This window comes from Schistocerca americana, chromosome X (assembly GCF_021461395.2).
Source record: "Schistocerca americana isolate TAMUIC-IGC-003095 chromosome X, iqSchAmer2.1, whole genome shotgun sequence".
Taxonomy (NCBI): Eukaryota; Metazoa; Arthropoda; class Insecta; order Orthoptera; family Acrididae; genus Schistocerca; species Schistocerca americana.
This window is the reverse complement of record NC_060130.1, coordinates 729108374-729122022: the sequence shown is the minus strand read 5'-3', so window position 1 is coordinate 729122022 and position 13649 is coordinate 729108374. Positions and strand designations below refer to the sequence as shown.

General features: G+C 45.1%; 1 protein-coding gene across 1 annotated transcript in view; it reads left to right on the top strand.

The window, feature by feature from the left end:
- Positions 1–3183: 3183 nt before the first annotated feature.
- LOC124555772 (facilitated trehalose transporter Tret1-2 homolog) overlaps positions 3184–13649 on the top strand; it is a 313195-nt gene continuing 302729 nt past the window's right edge. Inside the window, exon 1 of the mRNA XM_047129820.1 lies at positions 3184–3254. Coding sequence (XP_046985776.1) covers positions 3241–3254 — 14 coding nt within the window. The 5' untranslated portion in view covers positions 3184–3240. The remainder of the gene's footprint in view (positions 3255–13649) is intronic.

The window sequence follows — 13649 nt, the reverse complement described above, 5'->3', positions numbered from 1 at the left end:
TACTACTTTAAGTGTCTCATTTCCTAATCTAATTCCCTCAGCAACACCCAACTTAATTAGACTACATTCCATTATCCTCGTTTTGCTTTTGTTGATGTTCATCTTATACCTTCCTTTCAAGACACTCTCCATTCCGTTCAAGTATTCTTCCAAGTCCTTTGCTGTCTCTGACAGAATTACAATGTCATCGGCGAACCTCAAAGTTTTTATTTCTTCTCCATGGATTTTAATACCTACTCCGAATTTTTCTTTTGTTTCCTTTACTGCTTGCTCAATATGCAGATTGAATAGCATCGGGGAGAGGCTACAACCCTGTCTCACTCCCTTCCCAACCACTGCTTCTCTTTCATGTCCCTCAACTCTTATAACTGCCATCTGGTTTCTGTACAAATTGTAAATAGCCTTTCGCTCCCTGTATTTTACCGCTGCCACCTGCAGAATTTGAAAGAGAGTATTCCAGTCAACACTGTCAAAACCTTTCACTAAGTCTACAAATGCTAGAAACGTAGGTTTGCCTTTCCTTAATCTTTCTTCTAAGATATGTCGTAAGGTCAGTATTGCCTCACGTGTTACAACATTTCTACGGAATCCAAACTGATCTTCTCCGAGGTCGGCTTCTACCAGTTTTTCCATTCGTCTGTAAAGAATTCGCATTAGTATTTTGCAACTGTGACTTATTAAACTGATAGTCCGGTAATTTTCACATCTCTCAACACCTGCTTTTTTGGGATTGGAATTGTTATATTCTTCTTGAAGTCTGAGGGAATTTCACCTGTCTCATACATCTTTCTCACCAGATGGTAGAGTTTTGTCAGGACAGCTACTTGATAATAATAACAATATTTCCCAACAGAAGATTCGCAGTTGGCCCCTGGATGCCATATGATCGTCAACTCCATCTAGACGTAAGTAGAAATGTACTGCATAAAAATGCATTCTTGATCATAAGTAAGTTGTAAATAAGATTCATTATTCACAATACCCACAGGCGCACTAGAAAATGGCATTGTAAGCCAAAACAGACAAGCTCGTTGTGCAGAAATATCTAGATACAAAAAAAAAATGAGTATGACATTGCAGCTACTGGAATTGATTTATTGAAAAGAGATATTTTACAAATAGTAAATTTTCGTGCACCCTTTTGATTTTAGCTCTGAGAAAATTAGATTTTAATTACCGCCAGGTTGGAAACCGTCGCTATAGATGGAACACAAGAGCGCATTATGCAGGGACGTGGAAGGAAAGACCATCCTGGCACTTGTGTTAGGAGATTTAGGGACAGCACGATGTCTGGTAGCGTGTAAGGCGCCAGGAGATGCTGTAGCGACCGGCGCTCGGCCGCCCGAGTAAGCGTTTTTCATGGCTCACCGCTGACAGGACGGACCGTTACTGAGCAAAAACGACAGTGAGCGCCCGTGCGGCTCGGGTGTCTCGGTGAGGAAGACGCGGCTGTTTTTAAAAATATATGTACTGTCGTTTCAAGCAACCTTCGCTTTGCAACTGTTACGTTCATTCGTTCGGACTGTGAGAAAAACCAGGCAGCGCTCATTTTGCTTGTCCCTACACTATCAAAAAGAAAATATACTACTGACCATTAAAATTGCTACACCACGAAGATGATGTGCTACAGACGCGAAATTTAACCGACATGAAGAAGATGCTGTGATATGCAAATGATTATATTTTCAGAGCATTCACACAAGGTTGGCGCCGGTGGCGACACCTACAACGTGTCGACATGAGGAAAGTTTCCAACCGATTTCTCATACACAAACAGCAGTTGACCGGCGTTGTCTGGTGATACGTTGTTGTGATGCCTCGTGTAAGGAGGAGAAATGCGTACCATCACGTTTCCGACTTTGATAAAGGTCGGATTGCAGCCGATCGCGATTGTGGTTTATCGTATCACGACATTGCTGCTCGCGTTGGTCGAGATCCAATGACTGTTAGCAGAATATGGAATCGGTGGGTTCAGGAGGGTAATACGGAACGCCGTGCTGGATCCCAATGGCCTCGTATTACTAGTAGTCGAGATGAAAGGCATCTTATCCTCATGGCTGTAACGCATCGTGCAGCCACGTCTCGGTCCCTGAGTGAACAGATGGGGATGTTTGCAAGACAAGAACCTTGTGGACGAACAGTTCGACGACGTTTGCAGCAGCACGGACTATCAGCTCGGAGACCGTGGCTGCGGTTACCCTTGACGCTGCATCACAGACAGGAGCGCCTGCGATGGTGTACTCAACGACGAACCTGGGTGCACGAATGGCAAAACGTCATTTTTTCGGATGAATCCAGGTTCTGTTTACAGCATGACGATGGTCGCACCCGCGTTTGGCGACATCACGGTGAACGCACATTGGAAGCGTGTATTCGTCATCGCCATACTGGCGTATCACCCTGCGTGATGGTACGGGGTGCCATTGGTTACATGTCTCGGTCACCTCTTGTTCGCATTGACGGCACTTTGAACAGTGGACGTTGTGTTACGACCCGTGGCTCTACCCCACATTCGATCCCTGCGAAACCCTGCATTTCAGCAGGATAATGCACGACCACATGTTGCAGATCCTGTACGGTCCTTTCTGGATACAGAAAATGGCCAGCACATTACCCGGGCGGCCAGCACATTCTCCAGATCTCTCAGCAATTGAAAACGTCTGGTCAGTGGTGGCCGGGCAACTGGCTCGTCACAATACGCCAGTCACTATTCTTGATGAACTGTGGTATCATGTTGAAGCTGCATGGGCAGCTGTACCTGTACACGCCAACCAAGCTGTGTTTGACTCAATGCCCAGGCGTATGAAGGCCGTTATTACGGCCAGAGGTGGTTGTTCTGGGTACTGATTTCTCAGGATCTATGCACCCAAATTGTGTGAAAATGTAATCACATGTTAGTTCTAGTATAATATATTTGTCCAATGAATACCCGTTTATCATCTGCGTTTGTTCTTGGTGCAACAATTTTAATGGCCAGTAGTGTATGTATTTCCGAAAGAGGATCTGAGCTGTTGTCTTCTCGTATGCGAGATGAGTGCCTTACCACTACGCCACCATACGAAATCGTCAGCCGCCACGATTTCGCTGTGGCAGATGGAACACACGAGTGCTTTGTGATGCGTGGTGTCGGCGACAGGCGCGGTGCGGCGCTAGTGGCGGCTGGCGTCTGGGGGCTGCCGGCGCCGCGGCGGCTGCGTTGCATGTGGGCGACGCGCAGTCAGCTGGCCGCAGCGCCGGGACATGGACGCCGACAGGTCAGTGCCACTTGTACCTTCACTACACGCCTTTCTCGTGCCCACGTCTTGCTGTTTCGCGCTGGCTATCGAGAAGAGACCATTAGCAATTCAAAATTAATGATGCCTTTTTTCCGCCGACTCTTCGCTTCCTTTTTCTCTTTTACGAACAGGAAAACCCCATTCTAGAACTCGTGCGACAGTGAAATCCTAGGCTCGCGTTTGAGAGCGCCGGCTTCAAATTCCGAGGTGGTGGTACGCGTTTGGCTTTCCGTTTAATGTTTCGCTCACATCACCCAATGAACGCGCTACACGAAGCTACTCTTTTCAACAACGTGGCGTTTCCTACACTTGCTAAACCCGAGCTCATGTTCGACTACCGGTTCGGTCCCAGTATTTAACCAGAAGTAAACTTATATCCTCCATTCCAGTCGTGGTTATAATAATTTAAATATATGGTTGGATTCTCGGTTTGGTTGCCACCACTTTTCAGCGTTGTTTGTGGAGCTTGTTGTTACTACTAGTCTGGTTCTGTGCATTGTAAGTGTGCTGTCTACTGACATCTTCCCCACTAGTACTTGAATAACGCACTAATTGTTCGGATATGTAGATATTTGATGTTTACAATGTTTACAAGTACGAAAAGTAGCCGTATTTAAACGGAGGAAGTGACTAAGTACTCCATCGTTATATATTTTTATTCCTTAGTCGTTCTAATTTTTGCAATTAATTCTTACATCGATGGATTAGGCCTAGAGATCAGGATTATTCGTCACATTTACATGCCTGGAAGTGGAGACCTAAGAAACAGTCGTTTGAAATACGTAAGTAATAATACAAAGATTTCACCCAGGTATCGACACAAACTTTAAGAAATAATTACTCATACTTGTCGTTTATCACATTAAAGAACATAACGTTCAAAGAAAGTTAACCACCCTCCACCAATCCCCCCCCCCCCCCCCCCCCTATTGACTTTCTCAGAGACAGTAACTAATTTATTCTACCAAGCACGTTAAAGAATAGTTATCCTTGTACTCTCTCCTTTTACCTTTTCAGGTTTTCGCTTGTTTTTTTTTTTTTAATATACTATCTAGTAGTGGGCGTAGTAGAAGTTGACTTGGTAATTGTTCAGTATGCTTTTCACTTCACCGGGAAGTTAGACATCCAAACAATATATTTGACTCTGAGCCTTACCATGAACTACAAATGTGCAGATGGTTCACCAACATTTAATGTTCTTATCAGTTAACTAAAATTTGCGCGTTAGTGATACTCGTATACTGATCTGTTCGAACAGCTTTACTTGAAACGCAATAGTTTGCTAAACAGAGAGATAAGTCAGAGAGCGAGCGAATCAGCCTGCCGAACTAACGACAGCTGGTCTGGTACACTGGCCACCCTAAAAGTCTTTCAGGGGGTTTTCGATGCTAGTTTAGACAGAGTCTGAAATGGTCCTTAGCCACCGCCTTGGAAAATATGATACACTTGCAGTTTATATACCGATAAGGTAACACGCAGAAGAACGTTAGATGATTGACAGACAGATCGAGCGCACGACTTCTCTCCCTGACGTTAAATGACGGCTGTGGTGACAAAAAGGACATCCAGCCCCAAAGGTAAATAAATCAATTAGCCTATGCTAAATTATGACTAACAGCGGACGTCGTACGACGGGTTAAACGCTAGGAAAGACAGGGAGAGAGCTGCTTGTATGACATCCAGCCCCAAAGGTAAATAAATCAATTAGCCTATGTTAAATTATGACTAACAGCGGACGTCGTGCGACGGGTTAAACGCTAGGAAAGACAGGGAGAGAGCTGCTTGTATGACACCGCGACAGAACTTGGGATTACCGACGGTAGCCCTTAGCAACAGCGCCCGCTTCGCTGCGATAATCGATGGTAGCATGAATTGCAGGAGTGCCAGCTCGACGTGGCTCGAGTCCAGAGTGGATGTTCTTTGATCGCAGTCTTCTTCTGCCAGCAGATTCTAAGACCAGTTTCTAACATCTTACAAATGTGTAATTACGTGCCACTTGCACTATGCGACTCGAGAGAGCTTTATGCACAAAGAGTTTTTTTTTTTTCATTGTCCTTATCCTGAATTGAAAAGATACTCTATTATATACGTAGTGGCATTAAAACCGTCTATGTTAGGTAAGGTACCCTATTAACGAATTTCCAACCCGCCCTGGTAGCCATGCGTGTGGAAGAACCATTTCGTGGACACTGAGGTACGCCGGCACCGGATGGAATCCGGCCGGCGGTTTAATGACAGGGGTCGCTGTGCCCGCCAGCCTCGCTGTGGTTTTTAGGCGGTTTCCCAGATTTCACTAGGTGAATACTGCGCTGGTATCCAAGCCTCGCGTCAGTTACAAGATTCGCAAACATTGCGAAAACTTGCGCTCACTTTCACATGAAAAATACAACATGCAGACAGTTGCCGTACACGTATTACATCCTGGAGAGTAACGGGGCGCTGCTGCTACGGTCGCAGATTCGAATCCTGCCTCGGGCATGGATGTGTGTGATGTCCTTAAGTTATTTAGGTTTAAGTAGTTCTAAGTCTAGGGAGCTGATGACCTCAAATGTTAAGTCCTATAGTGCTCAGAGCCATTCGAACCATTTTTGAGTAACGGGGTGGCGAGAGGAAGGATATCCGTTAATAAGAATGCCGAACCTGTCCCGATGTAGGGCAAAGGCACAAGGAAAAGAAGAAGATTAGAGACATTCCCCTGCATCTATTTCTTAGGGGTGAGTTTTAATTTTGTTCATTCACCAATCAGTCAACTATTGATAATACAGAAAGGTGCGCAACAGTAAACAGCAAATTTGCTACGTGCAGATACGTATGCTATACCTGCACGTCCAAGCGTCTACAACTTGAACACATTATCTGAGTTAACGAAACTTAAATATTGTAAATTGAGCTCAAAGTAGGAATACTTGTTGTTCTTCAACTCTACGTGTGCTGCTTTACGTGTACTGGAATAACATTGCTACAGAATATTTGCAATGCACAGGCAGTCATTCTTGTATCACCTCCAGCAATTCAGTTTATTTCTTATAAAATCAGATTAGATTAATATGACTGGTTGATTTCTCGTTACAGAAAATGATGATATCTATTGATTCGTATTTTCACACATCGTTGACGTTACGTAAACATTTGATTTTCAGTACTTCGCAGCGCAGTAAACTAGAACCACGGGTAGTCTACATAGTCGGACCCGAATGAGAAGCCCGAGCTGCCTGCCGATGCCGGCCGGAGTGGCCGAGCGGTTCTAGGCACTACAGTCTGGAACCGCGCGACCGCTACGGTCACAGGTTCGAATCCTGCCTCGGGTATGGATGTGTGTGATGTCCTTAGGTTAGTTGGGTTTAAGTAGTTCTAAGTTCTAGGGGACTGATGACCATAGTGCTCAGAGCCATTAGAACCATTTTTTTGCCTGCCGATTCTGCATTTTGTCACGCTATAAGTCTTTTCTGTTTGTAAAAAAAATTTAAAAATTACGTGACTTGTGCGAGTTCCGTGACCAAATCCGTTGTTAATGATTAATTTTTCCCCCTAACGGATCCAAGTCAACCAACAATGCTACAGCTTCTGTGATTTTTTTTTCCGGTTGGGGGGGGGGGGGGGGGGGGGGGAGGAAATTCATGTGACTGGAGGAATCATTCAGAATAAGAGGGTCGTTACGGAATTTGTCCACACTCTTTGCCTGTACGGAATACGACAGCTCATATGGACACATAAGTGGTTTCGAGAGTATAGTATCAACATCGTAAGGGTTTGAAAAACATTTTTCAAGACGCTCACTCCCGGTTGAGTCAGAGTTCCGCCTCCAAGGACCTAATTGCTCGCATCAGGTTTAACAGCAGCCATTTCTTGAGTTAGATGTTACATCAGATGTTTTAGCGGACCGTGTTAGTAACTCTGCAGCTGTATCTTAGAAAATACACTCTAGGATATCATTTTAGTCATCAATTGACTATCCTGGGCAACTGATAGGCCTATTTGTTCATGCGTCTATGTTTGCAAGCTATTAGGTACACAGCTTAGGGTATTTCCAACCTAAATCAATAGTTACTTTACGTACTACTTTATGGAATGGAAAGAACGAAAGTTTGAGTTCAACGTACCTTATAAATCGAGAATCATTAGGGACTGAATACAAAGTGTGCTGGACAATGACAGTGAAAGGAATCGACCTTGTCCGTCTTGAAAAAATAGGTTTGGCATTCCTCGAACGAGATCCATGTTAAAAGAAAAATTTTGATGAAGGTCCGTTTACGAATTGAGCTCAGTGTGAGCGTCTGGCAGTACGCCAGAGCGTGTGCTGCCGGTAACACCCTCTGTAGTCGCAGACGCTGAGCAGGACTTGCACGTGCTCAGCCGGTGTTAGTGCGGAGGTCAGCAGCTGACGCCTCGGGCTGCGCGGCCACTTCCTGGCCACTCGCCCCGGAGACCGGCATGCAATCTTTCCTATTTATCTGGACGAGTACCAACCAGTTATCCACTCTGCAATCGCACACAAACAAGTAAGGACGACTTTTGGGTTTGTATTAAACTAACCTGTCTGTAACAGATCGGACTTTTAGAAATAAAAACGATATTTTAGCTACAACAGGCACCGTAGGAGAGCATATTTGGACCTAACTCCTCCCCCGCCCCCCCCCCCCCCCCCCTAGTCCCTCCCTCCGATGTCTCCCACAAATTACGAGGAATATCTAGATCTAGTACACACCAGACTCATACCTAAAATCTAGGAGGACTGTTAAAACGTTTATAGAGTATCACGGCCTAACAGTAGCTTACCGTACATGTGACGAACCTTATGTTAGAATACATAGCCGGCCGGTGTGGCCGAGCGGTTCTAGGCACTTTAGTCTGGAACTACGCGACCGCTGCGGTCGCAGGTTCGAGTCTTGCCTCGGGCATGGATGTGTGTGATGTCCTTCGCTTAGTTAGGTTTAAGTAGTTCTAAGTTCTAGGGGGCTGATGACCTCAGATGTTAAGTCCCATAGTGCTCACAAACAAACCCAGTTGGTTCGTTTTAATAACACAGTATAACTGAACGGAATACGACAGCTCATATGGACACATAAGTGATTTCGAGAGTATAGTGTCAAGATCGTAGGAGTTTGAAAAACATTTTTCAAGAAGCTCACTTCCGGTTGAGACTGCTCTCTCTCTCTCTCTCTCTCTCTCTCTCAGCTCTCTCTCTCTCTCTCTGTGTGTGTGTGTGTGTGTGTGTGGTGTGTGTGTGTGTGTGTGTGTGTTGTGTGTGTGTGTGTGTGGTGTGAGAGAGAGAGAGAGAGATGAGAGAGAGAGAGAGAGAGAGAGAGAGAGTGAGTGAGTAGGTGAGAGAGACAGAGAGAGAGAGAGAGAGAGAGAGAAAGAGAGAGAGAGAGAGAGAGAGTAAATAAGAGCGTTATCACATCCCTGTTCAAAAGTGGTTCAGGCACGCAAATTCCGATTCAAATTGATTTTTGCTTTTTACAACACTCAGTTCAAATGCAGCTAAGGACTCTAGAGGGACGTAACAGTCAGAAAAATGTTGTGGTTTATAGCTGAATATCTGCTTCAAGTTCTTCAGTTCATTTCTTAAGAATTTTCCAGTGGTGTTTCGAGCCTGTTATCGACATTGTGGCTCATTCTTGGCTGTTTAACGATAGGCTGCTTTCTGTGTAAAACTTGTAACATATATTACACTTTTTAGGTTTCTATTTCATCCTGCTATCTTCAGGGAAAATTTCATCGTAGGATAATGAGCTCTTCGACTTGATTTACTCTTCTCTTCGTGGTTGTAAAGAAAGCTATTGCTCACAGTAGGAAGTGGCGGCGATCTGTGAGCCCGTCTGCCAGTATTGAAGCCACATAACTTTTGCACATTCTGACAAACAAGAGCGTCGTTTACGCTATCTGCCTATGCACAGCGCAATCCACGTTTTGATAGACTTTATTCTGATGTCTTTAACTTTGGGGGAGATAGACAACTAATGATATTTGACTATAGGGATGTACAAAATCATCTACAAACCATTTCTAATTTGGCAAATTTGCTTGTCCGTGGAGTTCATCTATCGCGTGAATTATGTGGGTCTGGAGTCTTCTGTCTCTCGTCTCGAATGGCTTCGATGACGACAGTACGTCAAACAATCATCTTCAGATATGCAAAATGTAACAAAAATGTACAGCAGAAATTGCAGGACGCATTCCTCACACGTAGACTAAGAAATTATGTTACCTGAACATGGATCTGGAAATGCTTTGTTTCCATGTTACAGCTCATTTTCTCCTACTCATTAATCATGGAAAACACACAAGAACAGAACGTTACAATAATGCGGAACACGCACTCTGGTGACATCTGGTTACGTTGTGCATCGCTAGTGCTTTTGTTATACATGCCCTGTTGCTATGCGACGTCATTACTTCTTTACAGATAACATCAATTGTTTCAGTGATCAGTGCGATCGTTGCAAGCACACAGGCTACTGCATAGAGATAATCTTAGACTTGGCTCCTGCAATGGCAATATACACAAATGCAGAGATGGCAGATGCCCATTTGCACGATGGAGCACCTCCTCATTTTAGTGTGAATGGCCGTCGGCTTCCAGATAAAAGATTCGGTGACATATGGATACGAAGAGATGGGCCAATCGCCTGGCCTCCACGCTCTCCGGACCTAAACACACTGGAATTTTATTTGTGGAGGCATTTGAAAGCGGGGAACCTCAGTACAAGATATTCAGATTCTCCTTGTCCGTATTATGGAAGGCTGCGAAACCGTACGCAATACTCCAGGGATACATCAGCGCATCCGAGGTTCACTACGACGACGGGTTGATGCATGTATCAATGTCCACGGAGGGCATATTGAACGTCTTCAGTGAGAAAGAGTTGCATGTGGTATGCTGGTGCATTCTGATCGTGTACGTTTCCCGTGATTAATGAGTTGAAGAAAATGAGTTGCAACATGGAAACAAAGTGTTTACAGACCCATGTTCGTATAACTTAATTTCTTCATCTACATTTGAGGAAAGTCTCCTGCAGTACATTTTCGTTACGCTCTATAGTGTTTTCCAAACGATATAATCAAGGCGAGACTGGTCAATGATCCCTTCGGTGTAGATGCACATCACCCTCGAACTCTTACGGGAATCGGCGAAACGCCGTGAGCGATGAGCATAATGGGAAGGGGCACTACGTCTGTAGTGTGTGAATAAGCTGAGAATTTCGGTCTGACGGGAGGCGTGCTATAGTAGTCCGCGTATTTGCGGTGACCGCTCTGTCCGGAAGGCTTAGTGGTTAGAGCATCTGCCTAGTAAGCAGGAGATCCGGGTTGCAACCACAATCCGGCACAAATTTTCAACTTTTCCCTTGATGTAAATCAATGTCCAGTACGCAGCTACATGTCGTTTATTCCTTTGTGTCTTGATTTTTGATGACTGCAGGATCAAAATGGTATCTGTTCTTTCGGGCATGTCCGGAAAGACACCATATATACACAGGGTGGTCCATTGATCGTGACCGAGCCAAATACCTCACGAAATAAGCGTCAAACGAAAAAACTACAAAGAACGAAACTTGCCTAGCATGAAGGGGGAAACCATATGGCGCTATGGTTGGCCCGCTAGATGGCGCTTCCATAGATCAAACTGATATCAACTGCGTTTTCTTTTTAAATAGGAACTCCCATTTTTTATTACATATTCGTGTATTACGTAAAGAAATATGAGTGTTTTAGTTGGACCACTTTTTTCGCTTTGTGACAGATGGCGTTGTAATACTCACAAACATGTGGCTCACAATTTTAGTCGAACAGTTGGTAACAGGTAAGTTTTTTAAATTAAAATACAGAACGTAGGTACGTTTGAACATTTTATTTCGGTTGCTCCAATGTGATACATGTACGTTTGTGAACCTATCATTTCTGAGAACACATGCTGTTACAGCATGATTACCTGTAAATACCACATTAATGCAATAAATGCTCAAAATGATGTCCGTCAGCCTCAATGCATTTGGCAATGCGTGTAACGACATTCCTCTCAACAGCGAGTAGTCCGCCTTCCGTAATGTTCGCACATGCATTGACAATGCGCTGACGCATGCTGTCAGGCGTTGTCGGTGGATCACGATAGCAAATATCCTTCAACCTTCCCCACAGAAAGAAATCCGGGGACGTCAGATCCGGTGGACGTGTGGGCCATGGTATGGTGCTTCGACGACCAATCCACCTGTCATGAAATACGCTATTCAATACCGCTTCAACCGCACGCGAGCTATGTGCCGGACATCCATCATGTTGGAAGTACATCGCCATTCTGTAATGCAGTGAAACATCTTGTAGTAACATCGGTAGAACATTACGTAGGAAATCAGCATACATTGCACCATTTAGATTGCCATCGATAAAATGGGGACCAATTATCCTTCCTCCCATAATGTCGCACCATACATTAACCCGCCAAGGTCGCTGATGTTCCACTTGTCGCAGCCATCGTGGATTTTCCGTTGCCCAATAGTGCATTTTATGCCGGTTTACGTTACCGCTGTTGGTGAATAACGCTAAATAGAACGCGAGCAAAAAATCTGTCATCGTTCCGTAATTTCTCTTGTGCCCAGTGGCAGAACTGTACACGACGTTCAAAGGCGTCGCCATGAAATTCTTGGTGCATAGAAATACAGTACGGGCGCAATCGATGTTGATGTAGCACTCTCAGCACCGACGTTTTTGAGATTCCAGATTCTCGCGCAATTTGTCTGCTACTGACCTGCGGATTTGCTGCGACAGCAGCTAAAACACCTACTTGGGCATCATCATTTGTTGCAGGTCGTGGTTGACGTTTCACATGTGGCTGAACACTTCCTGTTTCCTTAAATAACGTAACCATCCGGCGAACGGTCCGGATACTTGGATGATATAGTCCAGGATACCGAGCAGCATACATAGCACACGCCCGTTGGGCATTTTGATCACAATAGCCATACATCAACACGATATCGACCTTTTCCACAATTGGTAAACGGTCCATTTTAACACGGGTAATGTATCACGAAGCAAATACCGTCCGCACTGGGGGAATGTTACGTTGTACCACGTACTTATACGTTTGTGACTATTACAGCGCCATCTATCACAAAGCGAAAAAAGTGGTCCAACTAAAACATTTATATTTCTTTACGTACTACACGAATATGTAATAAAAATGGGGGTCCTGTTTAAAAAAGCGCAGTTGATATCCGTTTGACCTATGGCAACGGCATCTAGCTGGCCAACCCCCTTCAAGCTAGAAGAGTTTCGTTCTTTGTAGTTTTTTCGTTTGATGCTTATTTCGTAAGATACTTGGCCCGGTCACAATCAATGGACCACCCTTTATATACATATATATAAGGGGCGGGGGGGGGGGGGGGGGGGCGGCAGGAGACGTTGATTTACATCAAGGGGAAAGTTGAAAATTTGTGCCGGATTGTGGTTGCAACCCGGATCTCCTGCTTACTAGGCAGATGCTCTAACCACTAAGCCATCCGGATACACTGCTCATCGCAAATGCACGGACTACTCTACTACCTTAGCACGCCTCTCGTCAGACCCCCCCCCCCCCCCCAAAAAAAAAGGGTCAAATGGCTCTGAGCACTATGGGACTTAACATCTGAGATTATCAGTCCCCTAGAACTTAGAACTACTTAAACCTAACTAACCTAAGGACATCACACACGTCCATGCCCGAAGCAGGATTCAAACCTGCGACCGTAGCGGTCGCGCGGTTCCAGACTGAAGCGCCTAGAGCCGTTCGGCCACACCGGCCGGCGTCAGACCCAAATTCTCAGCTTATCCGCACATTACTGACGTAGTGTCCCTGTCCACTATTGCGACAGAAGCAGGGACGTTTCATCATCAACGAGATAAATGGCTCTGAGCATCATGGGACTTAACTTCTGAGGTCATCAGTCCCCTAGAACTTAGAACTACTTAAACCTAACTAACCCAAGGACATCGCACACATCCATGCCCAAGGCAGGATTCGAACCTGCGACCGTAGCGGTCGCGCGGTTCCAGACTGTAGCGCCTAGAACCGCTCGGCCACTCCGGCCGGCTCAACGAGATAACTGGAGACGGGAAGCAGCTTCGGCTTTTGCAAGGATGGGGAAGAAAAACAGCTCTGTCAGTTTCAGATGAACTATCCTAGCCTTCACCTTAGAAATTGAGGGAAATGGTAATCTGTATGACCGTATTGGAGGTTGGATCTCGCTCCTCCCACGTGTGAGTCCGGAGTCATCATTGTGCCACACCATTCTGCACTTTGTAGCTGAACACGGACGATACAGTCTGCATTCGCAGTAAGTTTGTTATTTATATGAGCTCGTATCTTCAAAAATGCTTTCTCTTCTACTACGGGCGTAC